Source organism: Gobio gobio, assembly GCF_949357685.1.
Source record: "Gobio gobio genome assembly, chromosome: 25".
NCBI lineage: Eukaryota > Metazoa > Chordata > Actinopteri > Cypriniformes > Gobionidae > Gobio > Gobio gobio.
In genome coordinates, this window is record NC_137121.1 from 3,927,400 (window position 1) to 3,955,354 (window position 27,955).

Below are 27,955 nucleotides of genomic sequence, written 5' to 3' on the forward strand. Positions count from 1 at the left end.
ACGTTCTTCAGCTGTGATTTTACACCTGAGAGGCTTTAATAAACACTGAATATTTCATATTTCAAATATACAGTGGCTATTTACAAAGTTAGAGTGATTAATATAGACGTATTGTCCCTATTTATGTAGAGAAGACGTCCTTTGTACCCTATATTAGTCCACATCGTATATTTAAAACAAATATTTCGCTCTTAAAGGGATAGTTCACCCACAAATGAAAATTCTGTCATCATTTACTCACTCTCAAGTGGTTTTAAATCCTGCATGATTTTTTTGTTTGTTCTGTTGAACACAAAAGAAGATATTTTGAATGTGTTGTGTTAATGAAAGCTAGCAAGTGTTCAAGTAAAAGTAAAAAAAAAAAATTAAGGGTGAGTAAATGATGAATTTTCATTTTTGAGTGAACTATATAAGTAGCCTACACTATTAATTATTTAACAAAACAATTCTTAAGGCAAGACAACACAGATGTATAGGGGAAAAATAAGTTAATAAGTTGATTATTTGGTATTAAAAGCCTTCTGAAATGTTTTACATATGCAAATGAGGCATTGTCTAATTAAATATGCGCTAATTTGCATACTTTCCAGAACAGAATTCAGAACACATGGATAATACTTTAATTTATTTATTTTGTTGACATTTATTTCGGATCTCTTTCTTTTATCACTCTATAAATCAGAAAGTACACGTCAACAGACAGAACATTTTAATATAAATCAGGCGAATTATATGAACAAACTCCTCTGTAAAAAAAACACTGGTCAAATGTTTTTTTCCACAGGGTTCTTTGATGAATAGAAAGTTCAAAAGAACAGCATATATCTGAAATAGAAATGTTTTATAACATCATAAAAGTCTTTACTTTCACTTCTGGACACTTCTGGTCAGTTTAGTGCGCCCTTGATGAATACAAGTTTTTATTTCTTAAGAAGAAAAACATACTAACCCCAAACTTTTGAACAGTGGTGTATCTTGACAATTTAGAATAGAATAGATATTGCACGACTTTGGCTGCTGGAAATGCACAGCCAAAACATTTAGCATAAATTCAAAAGGAAGTCCATTTTTGAATGATGGTTACTTGCATATAAACACATTGATAAAGAGTTTATGGTTGGGCTGTGAGCGTCATGTGTTTGTCTCTCAGGTGCAGTGTGTACAGGGCCCACGGCTCTGGTATATAAATCACTCCTGGATATTTCTTCCGTAACACCGCGTCCTTCCACAGACAGGCGACCCAGGCGGTCACTAACACCAGGGATATGGAGAAGCTGTAGAGCAGGAAGAGTCCGTTACTGTCGGGCAGAAAACCTTTACGCTTCTGGTGCATGACTGTAGCCATCATGGCAAAAAAAGTGAAGATGAAGGGGATGAAAGTTTGTCCTTCCGTCACAAGATACCTGAGGAGTAAAGAGCGAATCATTTAAGTCCCATCTCTTACTGTACATTTTTTTTTAAAGGTGCACTATGTAAAACATTTTCAGTAAAATTTCCAAACACCACTAGGCCAGTGTTATATATTTTGTTCAGTTGAGTACTTACAATATCCCAAATGTTTCCAACTATTTGTAAATCGTGAGCTATTTTAATCGAGGAACCGGGACGTGTGAGGGCGTGGCCTGTCGATGACATCATATCTGCGTTCCCCTTGGTTTCTGGTTTTATTTTGCAGAAACGCTTTACTCACTGCAGTGTGCAAGTGTCATAGCGGCCGCTGAGAGAACGCAGAGAGTAACGCCATCCCATCATCAACACACTCAGATGTGTCTAATATGATCAGCAGAGCTGCGTTACCTCACACTCATGAGCGGAGGAGCGGAAGTGGCGACTGTGGCATAATAAAAGTCCCGCCTGCGACTGTGGCATAATAAAAGTCCCGCCTGCGACTGTGTCATAATAAAAGTCCCGCCGCTCGCGAGGCGTGTGTTGCGTTCATCTTATTAACAATCGCTCCAGTGGTTCCTCAGCTCCACAACACTCGGTCCTGCTCTGCTTCACTATAGTAACGTTAATAATCACATCCATCAACATGATTTCTGCCCGAGTCCTATCCCGATTCTTTCCCACCGGCTGTGAGGTGAAGACCATAGATATACATAAAAAAGGCTAGATGTCTCGTCCGCGCTGCTGGCCAATGGAGGTCGACGTCCACACCTGGCGGCCATCTTGTCACAGTCAGCTCGCTCACTCGTAACATTGTGTTTTAATGGTGCTTGTATTTTTTAAATAACCATAACTTGCTCAATTTTGTACAGATTTTCAAACTGTTTGGTTTGTTATAAACGTCAGAGATGTAGTTATGACACTGCATACTTATGAATAATTATTCATAATTTGTACAAGCATCCAGAATTATAGCCACGTTAATAACATTTGTAAGAAACCAAACCATTTGTAAATCCGTCAAGATTTCAGCTAGATAAGAGTATTTGTGGACAAGATGGCCGCCAGAAAGCTTGCCTGTGACAAGATGGCCGCCGGTGATGACGTTACAGACTCCGCCGTAAGACATCTAGCCTTTATTATGTATATCTATGGTAAAGACCACATGTCCCAAGATTCTGCGCTCAAACGTGGCGTCATCAAACTACGCCTTTGTTTTGAATAGGCGACCTCTAGTGGACGGAAAAGTTACATAGTGCACCTTTTAATGTTACTAAATGTTCAGAGAACATTCAAAAGTTTCATAATGTTTGATTAAATGGAATGTTCCAGTAATGTTCGAATAACCAAAAACTTTTTAAAGGTCCTGTTCTTAGTGATCCCATTTTTCAAACTTTAGTTAGTGTGTAATGTTGCTGTTAGAGCATATATAATACCTGTAAAATTATAAAGCTCAAAGTTCAATGCCAAGCGAGATATTTTATTTAACAGAAGTTCCCTTTCAAAGCCTACAGCGAACGGCCGGTTTGGACGACATCCTGGTACTTCCTGCTTTAATGACGTCAGTAGAACAGTTTGTTGACTAAACTCCGCCCACAAGAATACGCAAAAAGGGGGCGTGGTCTTGTTGCTCTCCCACGTGGAGAAGAGGAAGTGTTGCGTTCGGTTGCGTTTGTCCCCATGTCGTCCAGACGCTGTTATTTTCATCCCAGAGTCAAATCACCTTTGTTTGGCCTTCAGGGACGCTGTACTTTGAGTGCGTTCCCCGTTATGGTAAGAGGCGTGACCGTTCCGGGCAACGAATCACAACACGGGAACCGCTGGCCCAATCAGAACTCGTTACGTGTTTCTGAAGGAGGGACTTCATGGAACAGGGAAATCTTTCAAGCCGTTTTTAGGACAGTGAAAACAGCAGTATACAAATAAGTAAACTGTGTGAAAAATACTGTGTTTTTTTACACGTGAAACATGAACACATGTTATATTGCACACTGTAAACACAATCAAAGCTTCAAAAAAACACGAAAAACGGGACCTTTAAAAACATGTTTTGAATGTTCAGGGAACATTAAGAAATAACCATTTCATCATGACTTAAAGGTCCTGTTCTGTGTAAGTTAGTGTGTAATGTTGCTGTTAGAGCATTTATAATACCTGTAAAATTATAAAGCTCAAAGTTCAATGCCAAGCGAGATATTTTATTTAATAGAAGTTCCCTTTCAAAGCCTACAGCGAACGGCTGGTTAGGACTACATCCTGGTATATCCTGCTTTAATTACGTCAGTAGAGCAGTTTGTTGACTAACCTCCGCCCACAAGAACGCGCGAAAAAGGGGGCGTGGTCTTGTTGCTCCCGCGTGGAGAATAGGAAGTGTTGCGTTCGGTTGCGTTCATATAGTTTGTTTGTTGCCATGTCGTCGAGACGCTGTTATTTTCATCCCGGAGTCAAGTCACCTTTGTTTGGCTTTCCCAGGGACGCTGTACTTAGAGATCATTGAGCGCATGCATCCCCGTTATGGTGAGAGGCGTGACCTTTCCGGTAACGTGCGCTCTGCGCGCCCTAAGCTGCTGTCGAATCACAACACGGGAACCGCTGGCACAATCAGAACTCGTTACGTATTTCTGAAGGAGGGACTTCATAGAACAGGGAAATCTTTCAAGCCGTTTTGAGGACAGTGAAAACAGCAGTATACAGATAAGTAAATTGTGTGAAAAATACTGTGTTTTTTTACACGCGAAACATGAACACATGTTATATTGCACACTGTAAACACAATCAAAGCTTCAAAAAAACACGAAAAACGGGACCTTTAATTAAAAACTTTGAACATATTTTTGCTAGCTGTGAAAAACTTAAATACACCCTTTACCCATGCACTAACAGGGGCCCTATCATACACCCAACGCAATGTGACGCAAGGCGCGCCGCAAGAGTTTTTTGCTAGTTTCATTTTAACGTCCAGCTCCATGTTGTTAAATGCACTTGCGCATCTGTTCACCCATGGGTGTCTGGTCTGAAAACCAGGTGTGTTCAGGAGCATTGTTGTTGGGTTGCTATTTTGAGGAACTGAAAACGACTGCGCCATTTACCAACACAAACCTGCTCTAAAGTCAATAGTGTCAATCCACCATGACGTGAGGCTTTTAAAGGCAAAGGGAGATGAGACTCTGATTGGCTTTTAAAGGGAAAGGGAGATGAGACTCTGATTGGCTTTTAAAGGGAAAGGGAGATGAGACTCTGATTGGCTTTTAAAGGCAAAGGGAGATGAGACTCTGATTGGCTTTTAAAGGGAAAGGGAGATGAGACTCTGATTGGTTTATTGCACGTTACTGTCACATGTCTGTCTATCAATGGAGAGCTGAGTTTTGCTGTAGTGAGTAATGAAATATGGAGCGCTACATTCAGACCATCTGGCTCTCGATGAGCAGGTCAAACACTCACACACTCACACTCCCTGTAGTGTTACAGGGACAAACTGACCAGTAGTAAAGGCCACTAGGACCCAGCAGAAGCCAAGCAGAGATGGGCATCTTCTTCTCTGATTTGTCAATAGTGAAACAGCCCGTGAAATACAGGAACAGGATGAGAAATAGAGGAGCATACCTGTGAATAGGGAAGATAAATGCATAAAAGTGATTTTTAGACACACTGTAAAACCGGATAGTTTCAGCGATAGGGTTAGTTTGAAGCGATATAGATGCGCGTTCAAGGCGCTCCAGGATAAATACGTCATAAAACACCACTCTGCCTCTTTTCATTTTCATTAAAAATATATATTAAACATTAATAGCCACACAAATGTGGTCCAGACAACTCCTACATTATCTTCACTGCATGTATATTTAAATATCCTTAAAAAATTAAGTTATGAAACTTCTCTTTGCCCTCAGTCAAAATGATTTGGCAAACAACAAATGATAGATTCATGAGAGCAAAGATCGGCCGTTAGATCCACACAAGATGAACCACTACAGGACATCAGAGCCAGTGGAGGCAGAAGGACTGGCTGAGGAAAGGCTGCTCTCGCACAAGATTATTTTTTTAAATAGGCGCTCTCTTTATAAATAAACCACAGATTTGAGCTTTAAACAACTACATTCTCACCTGAAAAAGTCTTAAAACTACAATTTGTGACACAATAGTAGTATTTTTGAATTATGCAGGTTTCTCATCACGTCACTTTACCACGTGACCGCAGCGAGCAGGCTCCTGATTGGTTAACGCAGCGCGAATTGACGCCAAAGTAAAAAAGAAAAAAAAATTCAAATCGGGCGTTAGACGCGAATTCGCTTCAAACGCGTGAATGCACAAAAAGCACCACTCGCGCATATCGCGCAAGACGCTCAATTCGCGTCAAATTCGTGTCATTCGCGTGAACTGTACGCATCAATGAGGCGGAATCGTGTCCATCGCGCCGTGCAAACATCGCGCCTTTCCATTGACTTAACAACGAAATCACTCGCTCCAGCCGCTCTATTCGCGTTTGGTGTGAACGCAGCATTAGGCCGGCTACACACTGCAAGCGCGGCGTGAGCATTTCAGCTGCGTGGCGTGTCCGTTTTTATTTCGGCTCCCATGTTAACAGTCTGGAGCTTGCACACTGCCTGAGTGACACGTGTCTCAGGCGCCTCTCAGACGGCAATTAAATCGTCTCCCGTGGCCTCATGGGATAGTAAAGTGTCCATCGTATGCGCACTTCAGAATCCCGCCGGAAGTAGTAGGTCATCCAGGTACTTTTCGCAGACTGTTTTTCCAATACTATGAATTCGGACATACAACTCTGTTTGTTTTTCGCACACTATATAGTAGAGAAGTCTTCGATTTCAGACGCAGCTCTGGTCTTTAATAATGTTCTCAAAATGTCAGTGTTTGCAGAATGATACAATGGAACATAATGTTTCCTTAACGTTCGTATGTAAAACAATTGGTTTAACTTGAACGGCTGCATTGAAATAGAAAAAATTTAGTTAATACAAAGAAAGAAATTGTCTTAATCAACCGAAACTTAAAAAAACGATGTTATCTGAACCACATTAATTCATTTAGTTGATTTGACAAAAGAAAAAAAAGTTTTGATAACAATAAATCATGAAAATAATCTTTTACAGTGCAAGAAAAAACTGGATGTTGAAATGTTCAGAAATAACGTTATCATGGGAACATTGGTTTTGAATTTTTGTTAGCTGGGTTATAGATTTAATAAAACATTTGGTTACACTTTATTTTACGGTGTCACTGTTACAGTGTCATTATATATTTAAGTACTGAGTAATATTAACTACATGCACTTACTATAGGGTTATGGTGGGATTAGTTGCATGTAATTATACATAATGTACTGTTATTACTATGGTAAATATATGTAATGTGTAACAGGGACACTGTAAAATAAAGTGTTACCAAACAATTTTGCACAAGAGAATTAATACCAGCCCTTTAGTAAAATTATAAACGGCACGTCTGCTTTTGATGCAAGGATGTTTCTACTGAATAATGATTTTATGATTAATTGTGAATTAGTATGAATATTTTCCAGCTTACCACATGCAGTGACCCAGACTTTCATCATAATACTGTAGCAACTCGAACGAGTCAATCTGTCAGAAAACAGAGAGGCAGACCTGTAGTAATTCCTGAAGAAAATGTCACAACAAAACTCAGCAACACAATGATTAGATGCTGTTAACTACAACTAAAACAATTCAAGTAGCTGTTAATCACTAAATCTATAAGCATTGGTAATGATATATGCTATAACCACAACTGCTATTTACAAACTGTTACATACACCGATCAGGCATAACGTTATATCCTAATATTGTGTTGGTCCCCCTTTTGCTGCAAAAACAGCCTGCAGTCGTCTAGCCCAGTGGTTTTCAAACTTTATGATACCAAGGACCCACAAATATGATGAACCTGATGAACCCCCTTCCTAAAATCCATCGAAATATTTTTATGTATGAAAAAACATTTAAACTGTTAGATAGTAAGTGTGACATTATAAATACAACATATTGTTTCCAAACTTAAATGGCTATACTTAATGTTGGATGTATAAACCAGAAGAAGAACAATTTCAATTAAAAATTATTTGTGTAAGCAACTTTCACAATAAATGTATGTAGCGAGTAACCCCAGAGAGCGAGATAAAAGGGAAGTATGGTGAGAAAAACTCACTAGAAAGATACAAAGCAAACATATACAATTCTGGAAAATATGTTTAAGGCAAGAAAAGAGAGAAACATTTAGAAATTAAACAGTGTTCAGTAGACGTTATCCATTTTTGCTTTGTCTTTTTATTCTCTGAAATTTTCTGGGGACCCCTTGGAACCTTCTGGAGGACCCCAGTTTGAAAACCCCTGGACCAGTGTTGGGGAAAGTTACTTTGAAAAGCAATGCATTACAATATTGCGTTACTCCCTTAAAAAGTAACTAATTGAGTTACTTAGTTACTTTTTAAGAAAAGTAATGCGTTACGTTACTTTTGCGTTACTTTTTCTCACCTGGGCTGGGCTTGTTTTTTTTTTGTTTTGTTTTTAATAGCAAAAAAATGTCTATTTTTGTGTAAATGTAAAGACCTCTTCATACCAAAATTGAAATAATAAGCCTCAGGCTTAAGTAAAGATGTGCTGTCATTCTGGATAATGGAAGAATAGGACGCAGGAGAAAAAAGTTTTACCAATAAAAACAAAAAATCTAGTAATATTTGCGAATGGTTTAACTGAATCATCGAAGGTCAGCAGCAAGACATTAGTCAATAAAGGTAGATTAAATGCAAAAAATATTTGTTTTATATTTGATTTATATATGTTTGCATAGTACTCTGACTTTGCATAGAGACAGAGCGTATTTAGGCCACGCCCACACCCGGGGGGAAAACAATCAAACGCTCTCCATTGACTCTGCAGTGCGTGAAGCGGCATCCTTGTCATTTCGGACTTAAAACAAAACACAGAACAATGTCTAAAAGCTGATATGTGACAAAGTGGACAGCAAACAAGATAAAAAACACAGAAATAAGTTTTTATAAGCTGTCGACCCAAAAAAACGAGAGTTTAAGGAGACAAAAGTGGATAAAGGCAGTAAAACGTGACGCTTCAGCTGAAGAATGAGTACATTTTGGGATCCTGACACTCAGTATGCCTCAGTATACCTATGTGTGCAGTAAAAATGTTGTCACTGTTAAGTCAAATATCCAAATGTCAGTTTTATATATGATATTTCCTGTCTCTGATGACGTTCTCCTCCAGTGTGTGTACATCTCAGTGTAATATAACGCGTCTCAATGGCCTGAATCCACTTTTTTGTCCTTAAACGCTCGTTTTTTTGGGTCAATAGCTTATAAAAAAGTCTGGGTTTTTGGTTGTGGGTTTTGCTTAGCTTGTTTGCTGTACACTTTGTCACATATCAGCTTTTAGACATTGTTCTGTTTTTTGTCATAAGTCCGAAATGACAAGGATGCAGCTTCACGCAATGCAAAGTCAATGGAGACGGTTGGATTGTTCCCCCCCCGGTGGGCGTGGCCTTCAGATTATGACGCGTGTCGCTCTGTCTCTATTTGACTGATTTTATTCATTTTGAGGAGTACAGAATCTTTATAACATGGGGGCAGGAGAGCTGTGAGTCAATAAATGTGAAAAAGTACCTTGCGTTCCTTTTTTCAAAAAGTAAATCAGATATTTTCTTGTCAATTTGAAAAGTAATGCGTTACTTTACTAGTTACTTGAAAAAGTAATATTTTTATGTAACTCAAGTTACTTGTAATGCGTTACCCCCAACACTGCCCTGGACTAGCCGTCACAATCTGGCCAAACTCACTCAAATCCTTACGCTTGCCCATTTTTCCTGCTTGTAACACATCAACTCTGAGGACAAAATGTTCACTTGCTGCCTAATATATCAGAGTTCAGATATTCACAGAGATCATCAGTGTTAGTCATAATGTTATGCCTGGTTGGTGTATAAAGAGCCTTGAAACGGATTGTGATCAATAGAGTGAGTTTTCCTGGGCCGTTCTACCAGGGTTAGTGGTCTGAGGTTCTTCATGATGGGGTTTTCTCTGAGGCTCAGGTGCAGCTGGTATCCGCTGAGCAGAAGCCGGTGGTTGATGGATTCTCCCACCAGGTGCGCGCTCGCGCCCATCACAAACGCGATGATGCACAGGTATACGGCGGAGCGAGGCAGCGTCTTCGGGCTCCGCTCTATGAGCTGGAAAAGAGCAAAATGCAATGCACTCGACTTGACAACATTTAACACACAAACTGAATTGAAAAATCCAAAACAATTGTGACGATGGTATTGTATATACGATTTTACTTAAAGGGTTAGTTCACCCAAAAATGAAAATTCTGTCATTAATTACTTCCCCTCATGTCGTTGGACACCCGTCAGACCTCCGTTCATCTTCAGACACAAATGAAGATATTTTAGTGTAAATCTGATGCTCTGAAAGGCCTTCATTGACACAATGGCACGGTTCACTCTCAAGACCCTTAAAAGACACTAAAGACGTCGTTACAAAGTCCATCTCACTACAGCGGCTCTACAATAACTTTATGAATCGGCGACAATAGTTTTTGTGCGCAAAAAAACCCCTAAGTAACGACTTACATAGTGATGACGATTTCATAACACGGCATCATGAAGCTTCGAAGCGTTATGAATCAGTGAGTCAATTCAGCAGTTTGAAGCGTTATGAATCAGTGAGTCGATTCAGCGGTTTGAATGGCCAAATTTCAGCAGTTTGGTGGTTTGACACGCGATCCGAATCATGATTCGACTCACTGATTCATAACGCTTCGAAGCTTCATGAGGCCGTGTTTTGAAATCGGTCATCACTATATAAGTCGTTATTTAGGGTTTTTTTTGCGCACAAAAACTATTGTCGCCGATTCATAAAGTTATTGTAGAGCCACTGTAGTGAGATGGACTTTGTAACGACGTCTTTAGTGTCTTTTAAGGGTCTTGAGAGTGAACCGTGCCATTGAGCCAATGGAGGCCTTTCAGAGCATCAGATTTACACTAAAATATCTTCATTTGTGTCTGAAGATGAACAGAGGTCTGACGGGTGTCCAACGACATGAGGGTGAGGAATTAAGGACAGAATTTTCATTTTTGGGTGAACTAACCCTTTAAAGCTGCAGTCTGTAAGTTTTGCCTCTCTGTCTCCATCTCTGTTTGAAACCCGCAACTGCAGTTATTTGTTGCATTATCATCTTTACGTGAGTTGTGTGTCGGCACGGCGGATATTTTGAGCAGTGTGTGTGGCTTTGTTGTCAGTCACCCCACCGGTGTGGATACTGTACTTCTTGGAGTATAACCTAAATAAGAATTTTCACCGGAAAATGTCATCTGAACAAGTAACATATCTGCCACTTTTGTGAACAAAACATTACAATAAATCGCGTTCCCACCGGTTATTAAATCTAGCGATCGCTCATATCGCTTAACCCCTTAATTTTCACCCCCTTTTTGAGAATACACATGAAAATGCACTATCCAAAATTAAAGGGCTGTAATTCAAGAATACCTACGTTTTAAAGAAGACACTCAGCAGATTATTGAAGTGAAAACAATTCAAAATATGAAAGTATGAAAAAGTTATGGAAGGTTAAGTGTACTGTAAATGAAAAATACTGTATTAAATATTTATATTTCATATAAAATACATATTTTACAAAAAAATGTTTACTCTAAAATTACAATAAAATCAAAGCCATGTGTCTAACCAAGTTGTGTTCCAAATTTGAAGTTGATATCACAAAAATTGAAGTTCCCATGAGATTTTGTTTAGGCGCTATACCAAAAATAGCCACAGGGTGTCATCCACATTCCATTGGTTGTTTTTTTGATGCATTTTCCTGTAAATTTCTGTCCAAATATCACTTCCATCTTAAAAGTGTCACCAAATATGGACCCTTGAGACTCAGACCTTTCCGACGATATGTGTTTTGTCAAGATTGGAAAAGATTTTGATTATAAAGTAGTTAAAATAATTGTTGTAATATGAAACATGACTCCGCCCACTTGGGGAGGAGCCCGCTAGAATTATTTAGAGTACCGTTTCCATGGTAACACAATGTCCGATTTCAAAACGGTTTTCACAGGATGCATTTTGAGTTTGTAAGCTTTCAAATGATACCTAATTTATGATAATTCCTTGAACATATGATACGAAAAAAAGGCGATCAAAAAAAGAGCACCATGCGTCCCACCTGTGGACGGTGACAGTTAAGAGGATAAAACCATTATTGTTATACTTTGTTGTCAAATTGTTAATGTTAACAGCATTAGTATTGTGTGACTTACCTGTAGATTTACATTTCCGTACAGTCTAATCTTTTGCTTTTGACGGGTGGATCTCCAGTCGTCACTGATGATTGTCGTTTGGATCTTTCTGGATTACAATCCACCATCAAAATGATAGTTTAATAACTCCAGCTGCTTTGAGAAAAGGCTATAAATGATCCACCACCTGCAGCATCCTCACATACGAGCCGGACTTCTTCTTTATGTATATAGACATGCTTGAATTTCCCACGGAAATCCACCACCATTCTAATTATAACACGTTATTACAAGCGTACCGTTGTGAATCGGCCTACGGTAAGGAGATCGTTTTGAATATTGGCTTGTTGTGTACTTGCTCAAATTGATTTTGGATCATTTTTAACCAAACAAAGTTACAGACTGCAGCTTTCAAAATAGCAGACGGTCATGAACACAAACTCAAAATTCTACAGCATCACTGCAAAAATTATGTTTGTCCTGTTTGTTTTCCAGCACAAATATAAAAAAATTGCTAAATCAAAAACTTTTAATGGAGAAGCAAGATGACTATTAAGTCCAATATACCAAAATGAAGCTAAAAACAATAACACATATCTGCCAATGGGGTCAGAAAAAAATAATCTTGATTTCCCTTTGAATCAAGTTTGTTTTTCTGACAATATAGCGGGTGAATTATGCATATGATGTATATTATAATGACCAAAACGCGAATAGAGTGGCAAATTCGTGTCTATCGCGTCTATTTTGGACGCTTGAACATTTTGAATCCATTCACGCGTCCACAGCGATTTGAACGCGCGTATAAATTGAAAGTTTGAAGCGAGATAGAGGCGCGTTCAAGGCGCTCCAGGAGAAATATGTGTCATAAAACACCACTCTGCCTCTTTTAATTTTCATTAAAAATATATATTAATCATTAAAGGAATAGTTCACCCAAAAATTAAAATTAGCCCATGATTGACTCACCCTCAAGTCATCCTAGGTGTAAATGACATTCTTCTTTCAGACGAATAAAATCTGAGTTATATTACAAAAGTCCAGGCTAATCCAAGCATTAGAATAGCAGTAATAGTGGCTCTGTTTTTGAAGTCCATAAAGTGCATCTGTCCATCATATAACTGCTCCACACAGCTCTGGGGTGTTAATAAAGGCCTTCTGAAGCGAATCAATGCGTTTGTGTAAGAAAAATATCCATATTTATAACTTAATCAAGTAAACTTTCGACCGACCGCCAAACCTTCAAAAACAGAGCAACTATGAATCCAATTCTAATGCTTGGATTAGCCTGGACTTTTGTAATATAACTCTGATTTTATTCGTCTGAAAGAAGAATGTCATATACACCTAGGATAACTTGATAACTAATTTTCATTTTTGGGTGAACTATTCCTTTAATAGCCACACAAATGTGGTCCAGGCAACTCCTACATTATACACTGCATGTATATTTAAATATTTTTTTTTTTTTTTTAAATAGGCGCTCTCTTTATAAATAAACCACAGATTTGAGCTTTAAACAACTACATTCTCACCTGAAGAAGTCGTAAAATTACATTTTGTGACACAATAGTAGTATTTTTAAATTATGCCGGGTTTCTCATCACATCACTTTACCACATGACAGCAGCGAGCAGGCTCCTGATTGGTTAACGCGATGCGAATTGACGCCAAAGTAAAAATAATTCAACTCGGTCGTCAGACGCGAATTCGCTTCAAACGCGTGAATGCACAAAAAGCACCACTCACGCTAGACACTCAATTTGTGTCAAATTCGCGTCATTTGCGCGAATTAGGCGGAAACGCGTCCATCACACCGGAGGACCTCCAGACACGCGTCAATGCGCCGTTCCATTGAAATCACTCGCTCCTGACGCTCTATTCGCGTTTGGTGTGAACGCAGCGAATAGAGCGCCACAATCGCGTCTGAACATTTTGAATCCATTCGCGCGTAGAAATCGAGCGTTTGAAGCGAAATAGACCATGAAATTGGATGAAATGTCCAGGTCCATTCATGAACCGGACGCTCGCCACTGACACTGAGTATCAGAACGGCTTGATTGACTATGGTCCGGAAACTTACCGAAGATCAGCTAAATGGATTAAGATATTGACCCCCTACTTCCCTCACCCCAACGTCCAGCTTGTCCCTATCTCTCGGTTGGGAGGTCAGCTTGACAGCTGGGTCCTGCTATCTTGCTTTCGTTCCCTGTGCACTGCCATATCTCCCTTCAAGGACAAGCCACAGAACTGAACTTTGAAAACATATTAAGTTATGGCTAACATTCTCACACAACACAGGAAGCTTCAAGACTCTTACTCGCATCATACACACCTCACCCCATCCCTGCCCCCATCCAACCTGCCTCCCCTTTCCTCCTTCCTATCTCCCTTACTATTCCCAACAAAAAATACCATCACGTGACCACGTGTACTGTGTGCACTATGTATGTAATGTTTGCATGTATGCTTAGCAATCTGCATTTCTTTATTTCTGGAGAGCGTGTGGCGGCGCTTTAAATAGCTGCGGCTCGTAGGCTTGCTCCAAACTTCATTTCGTTGCATTATACTTGTACATGTGTAATGACAATAAACTTGAATCTCATCTCATCTCATCTCATTACGGTTATGAGCAATCTGAGCTACATTCGAGTGCTTTTCGCTGTCCCTTTTGACCCCAGCACCTCAAAGACGGGTGAAAATATTCGAATGCACCTGCTGCAGAATCTCAGAATATTTGCCATTGATGCGACAGAAATGGGCAGAAAGATTTTTGTCACAGATCGTGGAGCCAACATTGTCAGTGCCTTACGAGGATACATGAGACTAAACTGCACAGCGCACATACTAAACCTGACTCTGTCCAGTGCGTTTGATCCTTTCCTGTCATTCAGACCTGCAACACATTTAAAAAAAAGTTGGGACAGTAAAGCATTTACCACTTTGTAATGTTGCCATTCCTTTTCACAACACTTAAAAGACGTTTAGGGACTGAAGACACCAAGTGATGAAGTGTTTCAGGTGAAATTTTGTCCCATTCTTCCTGCAAACAAGTCTTAAGGTGGGCAACAGTACGGGGTCTTCCACACATTCTCTATTGGAGACAGGTCGGGACTGAGGCAGGCCAGTCAAGTGCCCGAACCCTCTTCCTCCGCAGCCAGGACTTTGTAATGTGTGCAGAATGTGGTTTTGCATTGTCTTGTTGAAATATGCATGGACGTCCCTGGAAAAGATGTCTTCTTGAAGGCAGCATATTATGCTCCAAAATCTCTATGTACTTTTCAGCATTAATGGTGCCTTCACAGAAGTGCAAGTTACCTTTGCCAAGGGCACTGACACAACCCCATACCATGACAGACCCTGGCTTTTGGACTTGTTGCTGGTAACAGTCTGGATGATCCTTTTCTTCTTTGGTCCGGAGCACACGGCGTCCATTCCTCCCAAAAAATACCTGAAATACTGATTCATCTGACCACAGTACACGTTTCCACTGTGTGATGGTCCATCCCAGATGCCTCCGAGCCCAGAGAAGTCGACGGCGCTTCTGGACACTGTTAACATAGGGCTTCCTTTTGGCACAGTACAGTTTTAACTGGCATTTGTGGATGTAACTACGTATTGTGGTACTTGACAAAGGTTTGCCAAAGTAGTCCTGTGCCTATGTGGTGATATCGCTTCTAGATGAATGACGATTCTTGATGCAGTGCCGCCTGAGGGATCGGAGATCACGGTTGTTCAGCTTAGGCTTGCGCCCTTATCCTTTACGCACTGAAATTCCTCCAGATTCCTTGAATCTTTTAATTATGTTATGCACTGTTGAATGTGAAATATCCAAATCTCTTCCTATCTTTCTTTGAGGAACATTGTTTTTAAACATTTCAATCATTTTCTCACGTATTTGTTGGCAAACTGGCGATCCTCGGCCCATCTTTGCTCCTAAAGGATTAGACCTTTCTTGGATGCTGCTTTTGTACCAAATCATAATTACAATCACCTGTTGACATCATCTGTTTCAAATCACATCATTATTTAACCATTTTACCTCATTACTAGCCCTAAATTGCTCCTGTCCCAACTTTTTTTGAAATGTGTTGCAGGTCTGAATGACAGGAAAGGATGCATATTTACAAATGACATGAAGTTGACCAGACAAAACATGAAATATTTTGTGTTCATATTCTCTGCAATGAAATACAAGTCAAAGTAAATTTAGAAATCACTTCTCTTTTTTTAAATTTGCGTTTTATCATACAAATCATAACTTTTTCTGATTTGGGGATGTATTTCAAACACTCAGGACAGCAGGCCAAGCTAAAAAGGTCACTGAAAAAATCCGTAGTGACACGATGGAACTCAAATTTTGACATGCTGAATTCTGCATTGGAACAGTACGAAGACATCGCATCTGTGCTGCTGACTGAGAGCAATAATCATCACAAGATCATACGCATTAACGCCAGCACGCTCAAGTAGCATTCCTAAAACCCTTCAAAGAGGCAACTGACGACTTGGAAATCGACAACTCCAAATGCCTCACTAGTTCTTCCATGGTCTGTGCGATTAATTGAGCACTGTACATCAGCCACAAAAGACCCTCTGCTCTCTGAAATCGTAACAGTCTGTGTGAAACGGCTGAAAGAACTACTGTCAACAGACAGCACTTTGCCGAATTCGGTTCACATGCTTTATAGAATAGCAACCTTTCTGACGCCAAATCTGCGAAGTTTGAAAATGTTGGATGAAAGAGGGCGTCAGGAGGTGATACAGGATATCAAGGAGATAATGGAAGATTTAAAGTTTGATCACATGGTGAGGACGTTGAGCCAACACCTGCCAAAAGGCCTGTTCTCTCGAAATGTTCAGATTGGGAAGACAATGAAGAATCAGTTGGATCGAAATCACTAGATATTCAGATTCAGGAGTACAGGACCATGGAACTTGAACTATCAAGTCAACAAAAAGTTTTGCAGTGGTGGAATTCACATCAGTCCCAGTTTCCAGCTACCTTGCAAGATATGTCCTCTGCATCCCGGCCACGAGTGCACCTTCCCAAGAGAGCATTCAGCCTTTGCGTCGGATTTTGGAGGAAAGACGTTCGGTATTGAAACCGTCATCAGTCAGTGACATTCTTTCCTTGCATGGAAATTTAAAATAGTCTGGAAAAAGCTGATTTTGCCAAGTAAGTAAACGGTTTTCGTTCATTTCATATATTGCCTACAATTTTGAGATGTTAATTTATAATTAGTTATTGTTGAATTGATATATTTTCTTTTGTAGGAGAGACGTTGAAATCGACGTCGGGACATTCGATCTTCTCAGGGATGTTAAATTGTTCGGTTAAAAAGGGATTTCATTTCGCGATAGAAGCCTACATATTTTGCTTGTCATAATGAATGACATGTCGTATTTTTTTTTCTTTCTCTGACACTTTTCCTGTGTTGACAACAAATTTTGTATTTTGACAATACGAATGAAAATAACAAATAGGCTTCAGTTTTTGTACATTTTTATTAGATTTTTTTTCTCTGCAACATTTTTTCCCCTACTGTTGGCAGCAAAATGTTAAATTTTGTATCTTGACAAGTCAAATAAAATAATAAACAAAATGATTGTGCAGACTACATTTTTATTTTCTCCATGGAAAATTAAATGAGAAATTCTGGAAACGAGATCTAAATTTAGCGGGATGGTCGGGTCGGGAAGAAAATTATTCTAAGCGGACAGCGGGTGAACAAAGAGTGTATTTATATCGGGAACGGGTGGTGTGCGATATATAACCCCAGCGGGAGCGAGATTTTAAAAAAAGTCCCGCGCAGACCTCTATTCAGAAGAACTAGCCGAGGAAAGGCTGCTCTCGCCGGGGTTAATGAGCGCTGAGCGCTGCTGATCCACTGGAGCTCACAACTCCACAAACACAAGATTATTTTTTAAATAGGCGCTCTCTTTATAAATAAACCACAGATTTGAGCTTTAAACAACTACATTCTCACCTGAAAAAGTCTGACAACTACATTTTGTGACACAGTAGTAGTATTTTTAAATTATGCGGGTTTCTCATCACGTCACTTCACCACGTGACCGCAGCGAGCAGGCTCCTGATTGGTTATGTAACAGAGTTAAAAAGAAAATTAATTCTAAATATATTCATGGTGTTTAATTACATGAAATTAGAGGTTAAAACAAATCAAATGGTGTTTTAGTGCCCCCTAGTGGTTATCGCTTTGCAGACATTCAGGATTTTGTCCTTGCGTGCCTACCGTAGTTCAGCAGAAAATGGCTGACACATGTGGGTAAGCGTGTTTCTTCTCTCTTCTGTGTATTGTGTATAAAAATGTGATAAGAGTGTTTCATACGATTTTGTTTGAAATGTGAACGTTTGTAGTGATTATATCAACAAATGTACAATGAGTTGGATGGGTTTATATGTCCGATGGAAACTTTGAGTAATTAATGTTGTGCCTCGTATCTCATACTGAACACACAGTTACCCTTAAAGAGAGAGTTTGTTCATTTTATGTTTTTCTGATTTCAGTGGTTTTTGTCTGCAGTGTTTGCAACCAATTTAATACATTTTAATGTATTCCTCAGGTATGTGATTTTTCATGTTTATTCTGTTAACATGGAATTTATATAAGTTGTATGGAGTTCAGCAGAAAATGGCTGACACTGCTGTGGTGGTTTATGTCTGCAGTGTTTGCAACCAATTTAATACATTTTAATGTATTCCTCAGAACATTGCTGCGGAGAATAAAAGAACAGACAACCAGAGTTTTGTTTGCGTCGTCCATTAAGTTTGTGACGGTTGTGTGGATATGTAGAGGCCACGTCAGAGACTACAATCGTTACAATTGCAGAGAAATTGCCTCATCGACACGGCATCCTCAATAAACCCGTCTCCGGCGTGATGACTCCGATTGTTCGAATATTACAATTTAATAATTGTTAAATCGATATGTCATCCTCAATAAACCCGTCTCCGGCGTGTTGCCTGTGATCTTTCGAATATTCCGATCTATTATGACCTCTGACCTGTAAAGTTGTCAGAATAATAATCATACGCTGTTTGTTAATTGGCCAGAGGAGAACTGCCCCCCCGACTGAGCCTGGTTTCTCCAAGGTTTGTTTTCCTCCATTCTGCTCCTGATGGGGTTTGGTTTCCTTGCCACTGTTGCCTCTGGCTTGGCTTGCTCAGTTGGGGACACTACATTTTTCAACTAAATATCCAAATAAATCTAATTATTAAACTAAATTAACCATATAAACTAAATTACTGATCTAAAGCCCACACTGTCACTGTATGATAATTGAAATGAGCTGATGACATCAGCGTTTTCTCCAGAGTGGCTTTACGGCTGAATAAAATTATGTTGCATTATTTTCCTTTGAAACAATCTGCATTGTTAAAAGCGCTATATAAATAAAGTTGACTTGACTTGGTTAATGCGGTGCGAATTGACGGCAAAGTTAAACATTTTCAACTCGGGCGTCAGACGCGAATTCGCTTCAAATGCGTGAATGTACAAAAAGCACTATTCGCGCGTATTGCGCAAGACACTTCATTTGTGTCAAATTTGCGTCATTTGCGCGAATGAGGCGGAAACGCGTCCATCACACCGGAGGACCTCCAGACACGCGTCAACGCACCTTTCCATTGAAATCACTCGCTCCTGACGCTCTATCCGCGTTTGGTGTGAACGCAGCATAAGGCGGAATCACGTCTATAGCGCCGCGCAAAACGTGTTTATCGCGCTGCAGGACCTCGTCAACGCGCCTTTCCATTGACTTAGGGTGCGGATCCACTTGTCAATGTGACACTCTATTTCTATGGGTGATGTCAAGTGACTTTAACGCACCCGCAAAGCATTCCAGGAAGGCGGTGCTGCATTTGAACAACCTTGCGTCAAAAAAGCTGGCCGAAGCCCATCTTTATGCAAATAAATCCGTTGAGCACGACACGACTATCCAATAGAAGTAGAGCACATGGAGACTGAGGGAAGTCTCTCGCTGGTCCTTTGTTTTTCATTCCCCGCTGGCTCAAACGCACGGCCATAGCGGTAAACTTGAGGAACGCCCATCAACATACACATGAGGGGAAGCGTCACAACAAAGTGGATCTGTACTGTCAACATTGAAATCATGTTGAACACATGAGATGTTCAAAGCGTTTCTACCGACTTACATGAATTGTGTAACATTAGCAACACATTATTAGCTGTTTGATAATGTAAAACAAAAGGATAATCATATTAATTACCGTTTAGAGCGCCATTGTGCAGCGTTTACCTCAGTAAGTTGGCTGTATTTCTGAGCATGTGCGAGTGAGTGGAGGCGGGGCTCATTTGCATATTCATGAATCCACGTAACAAAGAAATTATTTTCATAGGAAATTTAATTTTAAAGATCAAAGATGAGTTTTAAGCGTTACAATTATTGACTACAAGGGGACTGATATTGTGTTTCAGAATTGTTGTTTGCCATTTTTTTTTTTTACATTGTGTGTGGAGGCGGGGCTAATTTGCATATTCATGCATCCACATATAAATGATGCATGGGTGTCCAGTTACATTCATTTTAAGGCATGAAGAATTTTTTTTTTTCACAGGAAAAACGTTTATATATGTCATTTCGGTGATCGAAGATGCATTTTAAGGGATAAAATGATTGACTAGGGGGACTTTAAGAAAATAAAAAATGATTTCTCAACAAAAAAACCCCAAGTAATTTTGCTTCTCAAGTAAATCACGGACCTGAGAGCAGTTAATCACATAACAGATTTCTTGATGTCATCAGTCATGTAAACTGCAGACGCAGAGAAATCCCTCCACACAAGACGACATTTCCACAGAATGTAAAGGTCAGTGTTGTTTATTTCCAACAGGTTTGGTGGTAATGCATCATTTCAACGGCATGTAGCTTCTCAGGTCATAAATATCACCTGCTTCTGAGCTCCGTTTGCTCTGTGAGCTTTAATAAAATGTCTGCGCTTTGTGCAGGCCTCACACTGAGAAATGTGACACTGATGAAGTGTCCAACCTGTGCAATAAGCAAGAGACATCCATCCTGGAAGTGCAATACATCTCAGACCAGTCTGCAAAGGGGCGGGGCTTACAGAAGGGGCGTGGTTAATAACGATGTGCCAGCCCAATCAGTGAATTGCTCCATTATAACCTCACCTTGAGCAGCAGGAAGGGTGTGGTGATGTTGTAGAGCATGTGGAAGTATTCACCAGCGCTGGGTCTGTTCAACGGGAACCAGTCCACGGGACAAAAGATCTGGAGAAACTCACAGAATTGTGGGAAGTTTTTGCTTAAAACAAGAAGAAAAAGCTGTTTCTCAATGGGGTCAGACAAATGTTCTTGTTTTTTCCTTTTGAATTATATCATTTTTATGACCCCAAAGGCAGAATTTTTTTTTTAAGCAATGTAACATTAGATATTATTATGAAAATGTTGCTAATTATTACTCTATTACACATATATGTTGCATCAAGAACATATAAATATGCAAATTAGATGCAGTGTATAAATACATTGTATTGAATGGGAAAATCCAAGCCAATTTACCCACATATTGCATGAATTAAAATGGTATATCAATGCATTCTAAAAAATGCTGGGTTAAAAACAACCCAAGTTGGGTTGAAAATTGACTAACCCAGCAATTGGGTTGTTTTAAGCAAACATTTAACCCAATCGCTGGGTTAAAACAACCCAATTGCTGGGTTAAAACAACTCATTCACTGGGTTAAAACAACCCAATTCCTGGGTTAAAACAACTCATTCACTGGGTTAAAACAACCCAATTCCTGGGTTAAAACAACCCAATTCCTGGGTTAAAACAACTCATTCACTGGGTTAAAACAACCCAATTCCTGGGTTAAAACAACTCATTCACTGGGTTAAAACAACTCATTCACTGGGTTAAAACAACCCAATTCCTGGGTTAAAACAACTCATTCACTGGGTTAAAACAACCCAATTCCTGGGTTAAAACAACCCAATTCCTGGGTTAAAACAACTCATTCACTGGGTTAAAACAACCCAATTCCTGGGTTAAAACAACACATTCACTGGGTTAAAACAACCCAATTGCTGGGTTAAAACAACTCATTCACTGGGTTAAAACAACCCAATTGCTGGATTAAAACAACCCAATTGCTGGGTTAAAACAACTCATTCACTGGGTTAAAACAACCCAATTACTTGGTTAAAACAACCCAATTGCTGGGTTAAAACAACTCATTCACTGGGTTAAAACAACTCAATTGCTGGGTTAAAACAACTCATTCACTGGGTTAAAACAACCCAATTGCTGGGTTAAAACAACACATTCACTGGGTTAAAACAACCCAATTGCTGGGTTAAAACAACACATTCACTGGGTTAAAACAACCCAATTGCTGGATTAAAACAACCCAATTGCTGGGTTAAAACAACTCATTCACTGGGTTAAAACAACCCAATTACTTGGTTAAAACAACCCATTCACTGGGTTAAAACAACACATTCACTGGGTTAAAACAACCCATTCACTGGGTTAAAACAACCCAATTGCTGGGTTAAAACAACCCATTCACTGGGTTAAAACAACCCAATTGCTGGGTTAAAATGACCTGTTCACTGGGTTAAAACAACCCAATTCCTGGGTTAAAACAACTCATTCACTGGGTTAAAACAACACATTCACTGGGTTAAAACAACCCATTCACTGGGTTAAAACAACCCAATTACTTGGTTAAAACAACCCATTCACTGGGTTAAAACAACCCAATTGCTGGGTTAAAACAACCCATTCACTGGGTTAAAACAACCCAATTGCTGGGTTAAAATGACCTGTTCACTGGGTTAAAACAACCCAATTCCTGGGTTAAAACAACTCATTCACTGGGTTAAAACAACTCATTCACTGGGTTAAAACAACCCAATTCCTGGGTTAAAACAACTCATTCACTGGGTTAAAACAACCCAATTCCTGGGTTAAAACAACCCAATTGCTGGGTTAAAACAACTCATTCACTGGGTTAAAACAACTCATTCACTGGGTTAAAACAACCCAATTCCTGGGTTAAAACAACCCAATTCCTGGGTTAAAACAACTCATTCACTGGGTTAAAACAACCCAATTCCTGGGTTAAAACAACTCATTCACTGGGTTAAAACAACCCAATTGCTGGGTTAAAACAACTCATTCACTGGGTTAAAACAACCCAATTGCTGGGTTAAAACAACTCATTCACTGGGTTAAAACAACCCAATTGCTGGGTTAAAAAAAAACAATTGCTGGATTAAAACAACCAATTCACTGGGTTAAAACAACTCATTCACTGGGTTAAAACAACTCATTCACTGGGTTAAAACAACACATTCACTGGGTTAAAACAACCCAATTGCTGGGTTAAAACAACTCATTCACTGGGTTAAAACAACACATTCACTGGGTTAAAACAACCCAATTGCTGGGTTAAAACAACACATTCACTGGGTTAAAACAACCCAATTGCTGGATTAAAACAACCCAATTGCTGAGTTAAAACAACTCATTCACTGGGTTAAAACAACCCAATTACTGGGTTAAAATGACCTGTTCACTGGGTTAAAACAACACATTCACTGGGTTAAAACAACTCATTCACTGGGTTAAAACAACCCAATTCCTGGGTTAAAACAACTCATTCACTGGGTTAAAACAACCCAATTCCTGGGTTAAAACAACCCAATTCCTGGGTTAAAACAACTCATTCACTGGGTTAAAACAACTCATTCACTGGGTTAAAACAACCCAATTCCTGGGTTAAAACAACCCAATTCCTGGGTTAAAACAACTCATTCACTGGGTTAAAACAACCCAATTCCTGGGTTAAAACAACTCATTCACTGGGTTAAAACAACTCATTCACTGGGTTAAAACAACCAATTCACTGGGTTAAAACAACTCATTCACTGGGTTAAAACAACCCAATTGCTGGGTTAAAACAACTCATTCACTGGGTTAAAACAACCCAATTGCTGGGTTAAAAAAAACAATTGCTGGATTAAAACAACCAATTCACTGGGTTAAAACAACTCATTCACTGGGTTAAAACAACTCATTCACTGGGTTAAAACAACCCAATTGCTGGGTTAAAATGACCTGTTCACTGGGTTAAAACAACCCAATTGCTGGGTTAGTCCATTTTCAACCCAACTTTGGTTGTTTTTAGAGAGTGCGTTCCATTATATCTTTCATAGTTCAGAATCATCTTTAAACAAAGTTTGGTTAAAAATAAAAATGTATTGGTGAATTAATAATAAATCCAGGTGTTTTTGCCTAGGCATGCAATTTCATGTGTTAGTCCTGGCGTCAACAACAGAGCACACATCATAACATATGGATAAAATATAATTTCCCACAAATACGTGGAAGGGGGGGGGGGGGGGTCTCCTCAAACATGTTTAGTTACCATGACTACAGGTCTCCCAAAGTCCAGCAGCCAGTTCTGGAGGGTGAAACGGCACCAGAGGTCCATGTGGAAGAGAGCGGCCCTCAGACAGGCGTCCGTCTCCCTCGACCCGCGTCTGAAGACCACACACACACACACACACACACACACACACACACACACACACACACACACACACACACACAGACACACACACACAGACACACACACACAGACACACACACAGACACACACACACACACACACACACACACACACAGACACACACACACACACACACACACACACACACACACACACACACAGACACACAGACACACACACACACACACACACACACACACACACACACACACAGACACACACACACACACACACACACACACACACACACACACACACACACACACACACACACACACACACACACACACACACAGACACACACACACACACACACACACACAGACACACACACACACACACACAGACACAGACAGACACACACACACACACACACACACAACACACACACACACACACACACACACACAGACACACACACACACACACACAACACACACACACACACACACACACACACACACACACACACACACACACACACACACACACACACACACACACACACACACACACACACACACACACACACACACACACACACACACACACACACACACACACAGACACAGACACAGACACACAGACACACAGACACAGACACACACACACACACACACACACAGACACAGACAGACACACACACACACAACACACACACACACACACACACACAGACACACACACACAGACACAGACACAGACAGACACACACACACAGACACACACACACAGACACAGACACAGACAGACACACACACACACACACAACACACACACACACACACACACACACACACACACACACAGACACAGACACAGACACAGACACAGACACAGACACAGACACAGACACAGACACACACACACACACACACACACACACACACACACACACACACACACACACATCAGGGGATTTTAGGATTGTCTGATAGAGGATGTCAGCTCCTGCTGTGTCTCCCAGAGCCTCTGGTTTCAGTTATTAATGTCCATCTGGCTCACTCTGGTTATGTCACTTTAATTTTATGTTGCATTGTTTGACTTTCATGCTGACTTTGCACCACAGACCAGATGTTGAGCACAAATGAGTTTTACTGCGGGATGCGATGCCACTATAATAACAAAAAGACACAACTAATACTAAAGATCACATTCAAAGTGTGCATTGCAATTCACAAGATCTTCCCCTCAGTGTTTAGTGGAAATACTCACAGAAAGAGCATCAAACAGAACACCAGTGTAATCGCTTAAAGTGCCCGTATTATGCTTTTTGAAATATGACCTTTCATGTAGTTTGTGGAGGGAAAAGGTCTGCAAAGATTGAAAGATCAAAGTGCACGACATAGAGTTATTGCCTCCTCAAAGAACTCAGAGTCTTCCTGCTCAAACCGGTTACACATTTGCATAATGCCAGCCTATGGTTTTCATTGGCTGGCATTGAACAACGTTTAACGTTACAAGATTTGTACGTTTTGGTTGAATATTTAGCATCGGGTTTGTTCATGTCACTAATTCCTGACCTCAACATCTTTAACCCTCTGGGGTTCTTCGGTCTTTTCTGACCCGAATTTTTTTAAATACATTTTTTTTAAATCGTAGCTTCATCGGAATGGTCCAAAACTTGGTGACTTTATTGGTACTTGGTATATGAACACCCCAAAAAAATTGGGGACAGGATTTGAAAAGTCTAAGTGGTCGTAAAAAATAATAGTCACACTCAGGACCTTCGGGTCAAAAATGACCCTCATAGGAAATTAATGGGAAATTGGCAAAAATATGAAATACAGAGTTTTTTTGTGCATACAATCTACAAATCAGCCAGAATGAAGAAAAAACAGTGAAGGGGTGAATCTCTAAAACATCAAGAGTGCAAAACAGACAAAAAAACTCACACACACTTATACACACATACGCACACACAAATGTACACATGCCATTCCAAAAGCTAATTGTGTTTGTGTGTGTGTTTTGTGTGTGTTTTGCACTCTTGATGTTTTAGAGATTCACCCCTTCACTGTTTTTTCTGCATTCTGGCTGATTTGTAGATTGTATGCACAAAAAAACTCTGTATTTCATATATTTGCCAATTTTCCATTCATTTCCTATGAGGGTCATTTCTGACCCGAAGGTCCTGAGTGTGAATATTTTTTTTACGACCACTTAGACTTTTCAAATCATGTCCCCAATTTTTTTTGAGTGTTCATATACCAAGTACCAATAAAGTCACCAAGTTTCGGACCATTCCGATGAAGCTACGATTTTTTATATTTTTTTTATAAAAAGCAAGATCCACTATAGTGGTAAAAATGTGCTATTGCGTGATAAAAATGCTCAATGTGTCCACCGGATGGCACCGATCTCATAAAAAAAATTGCTTTCATGAGGCCTAGGCTTGACTCTAAAATGAAATACAGCTTTAATAAAAAAAAAAAATTCATTATATATATATATATATATATATATATATATATATATATATATATATATATATATATATATATATTTTTTTTATATATTTTTTTTTTATTATATTCAATGGGAAAAAAATGGGTCATAATTATTGCATAAATATTAATTATAAATCATAAAATTATCTCAAAACTCAAAAAAAAATATTATTGAACAAAAATATATTTCATTGATTTTACTCAAATCTTTTTTATCTTAATCATTTTTGCCCTGAAGGTCCTGAGTGTGACCCATAAATGCAGGGTTAAGGGTCATGAGGAAGGCTAGGGATGCAGACTCTTCCTCTTCCTCCAGATCAAGAAGAGGCTGGACCGCCGTGGGAAACGCATTTTAATCTCATCCAATTTGTTTCCCTCAAATCCCAGCCCAATATCTCCGGCTGCCGGGGCTTTGGCAGGCATCAAAGAGCTTTTGGATGCTGAGGTGGATTCAACACTATCACACAAACTAAATATTAAATCATTACAGATGTATTTTTAGAACCAGAATTGTCAACACACACACATCCTCAAATAAAAACAGTATAAAAAAGGCAAAATAAAGGCTCCTGACCTGCTGAGGAGGGCAGTGTGCATCACACAGATCGGCCTCCTGCGCATGATGGCTGGCCTTCACCATGAAGATCTCCTGCTTCGGATGACCTTTGACCTCACCGGGCAGGGGTGAAACATGAACAGAAGGCAGTCATCTCTCATCCCAGGACTTCTATTTTATTCAGTAAAAAAACATCAATGAATGAAAATAAAAACATCTAGTTGGGCTCGTTTGAGGAAATGAATAAATCGAGGTTGTCTGTTTGAAGAAAATCCCGTAAAGATTAGTTTTGGTGAGCGCCTCAGAGCATTTATAGTTGCTGCGGTGGAGATAAACCTTTAATCCAAACCCCCTCCCTTTGAGAAACACATGCAGTGCTGTAGGATTCGATATTTCTGTTGAATATACAGCATCATGTGTCCCTGCAAAAGCATTTTAATACCGTCCAAAGAAAAAACTAATCAGTATTTAGAAATGAAACAGGAAAGGATTGTTTTAGTCTATACAGGAGTTTTATATCTACACAATAAAACCCAAATAAAAATTCTGATTATTTTATAAGAGATATACTATCAATTGTACAGTGATGTATAAATATGTCGGATAATATTAATATATATATATATATATAGTATAATATTTATATAATTTACAATAATACAAAAAATATATTATTAAATAAATTATAAATAC

At 39.4% G+C, this 27,955-nt stretch overlaps 1 protein-coding gene across 4 annotated transcripts; it reads right to left on the reverse strand.

The window, feature by feature from the left end:
- Positions 1 to 613: 613 nt before the first annotated feature.
- On the reverse strand, positions 614 to 27,565 carry cln6b (CLN6 transmembrane ER protein b). 4 transcript variants are annotated; one of them, XM_079810173.1, is made up of 7 exons: positions 27,281 to 27,547; positions 24,113 to 24,227; positions 20,847 to 20,945; positions 9,406 to 9,594; positions 6,928 to 6,983; positions 4,867 to 4,989; positions 614 to 1,403 (listed from the first exon to the last, which is right to left on the reverse strand). In XM_079810173.1, exons 1-7 carry the CDS (start codon positions 27,325 to 27,327, stop codon positions 1,112 to 1,114), a joined length of 921 nt encoding a protein of 306 aa, XP_079666299.1. In that variant the 5' UTR covers positions 27,328 to 27,547; the 3' UTR covers positions 614 to 1,111. The 4 variants fall into 4 exon arrangements, with proteins under 4 accessions (XP_079666299.1, XP_079666300.1, XP_079666301.1 ...); XM_079810174.1 differs by having other exon boundaries at positions 20,847 to 20,954; XM_079810175.1 differs by lacking the exon at positions 4,867 to 4,989 and having other exon boundaries at positions 615 to 1,403; positions 20,847 to 20,954.
- Positions 27,566 to 27,955: the final 390 nt, after the last annotated feature.

Bases quoted from the DNA above. Each gene is read 5' to 3' on its own strand.
- cln6b (XM_079810174.1), bottom strand. From the start codon at position 27,327: ATGCGCAGGAGGCCGATCTGTGTGATGCACACTGCCCTCCTCAGCAG. The intron at 24,228-27,280 runs GTCAGGAGCCTT...TGTGGTCTTCAG, and splicing joins CACACTGCCCTCCTCAGCAG to ACGCGGGTCGAGGGAGACGG. The intron at 20,955-24,112 runs GTAACTAAACAT...CAATTCTGTGAG, and splicing joins TTGGGAGACCTGTAGTCATG to TTTCTCCAGATCTTTTGTCC.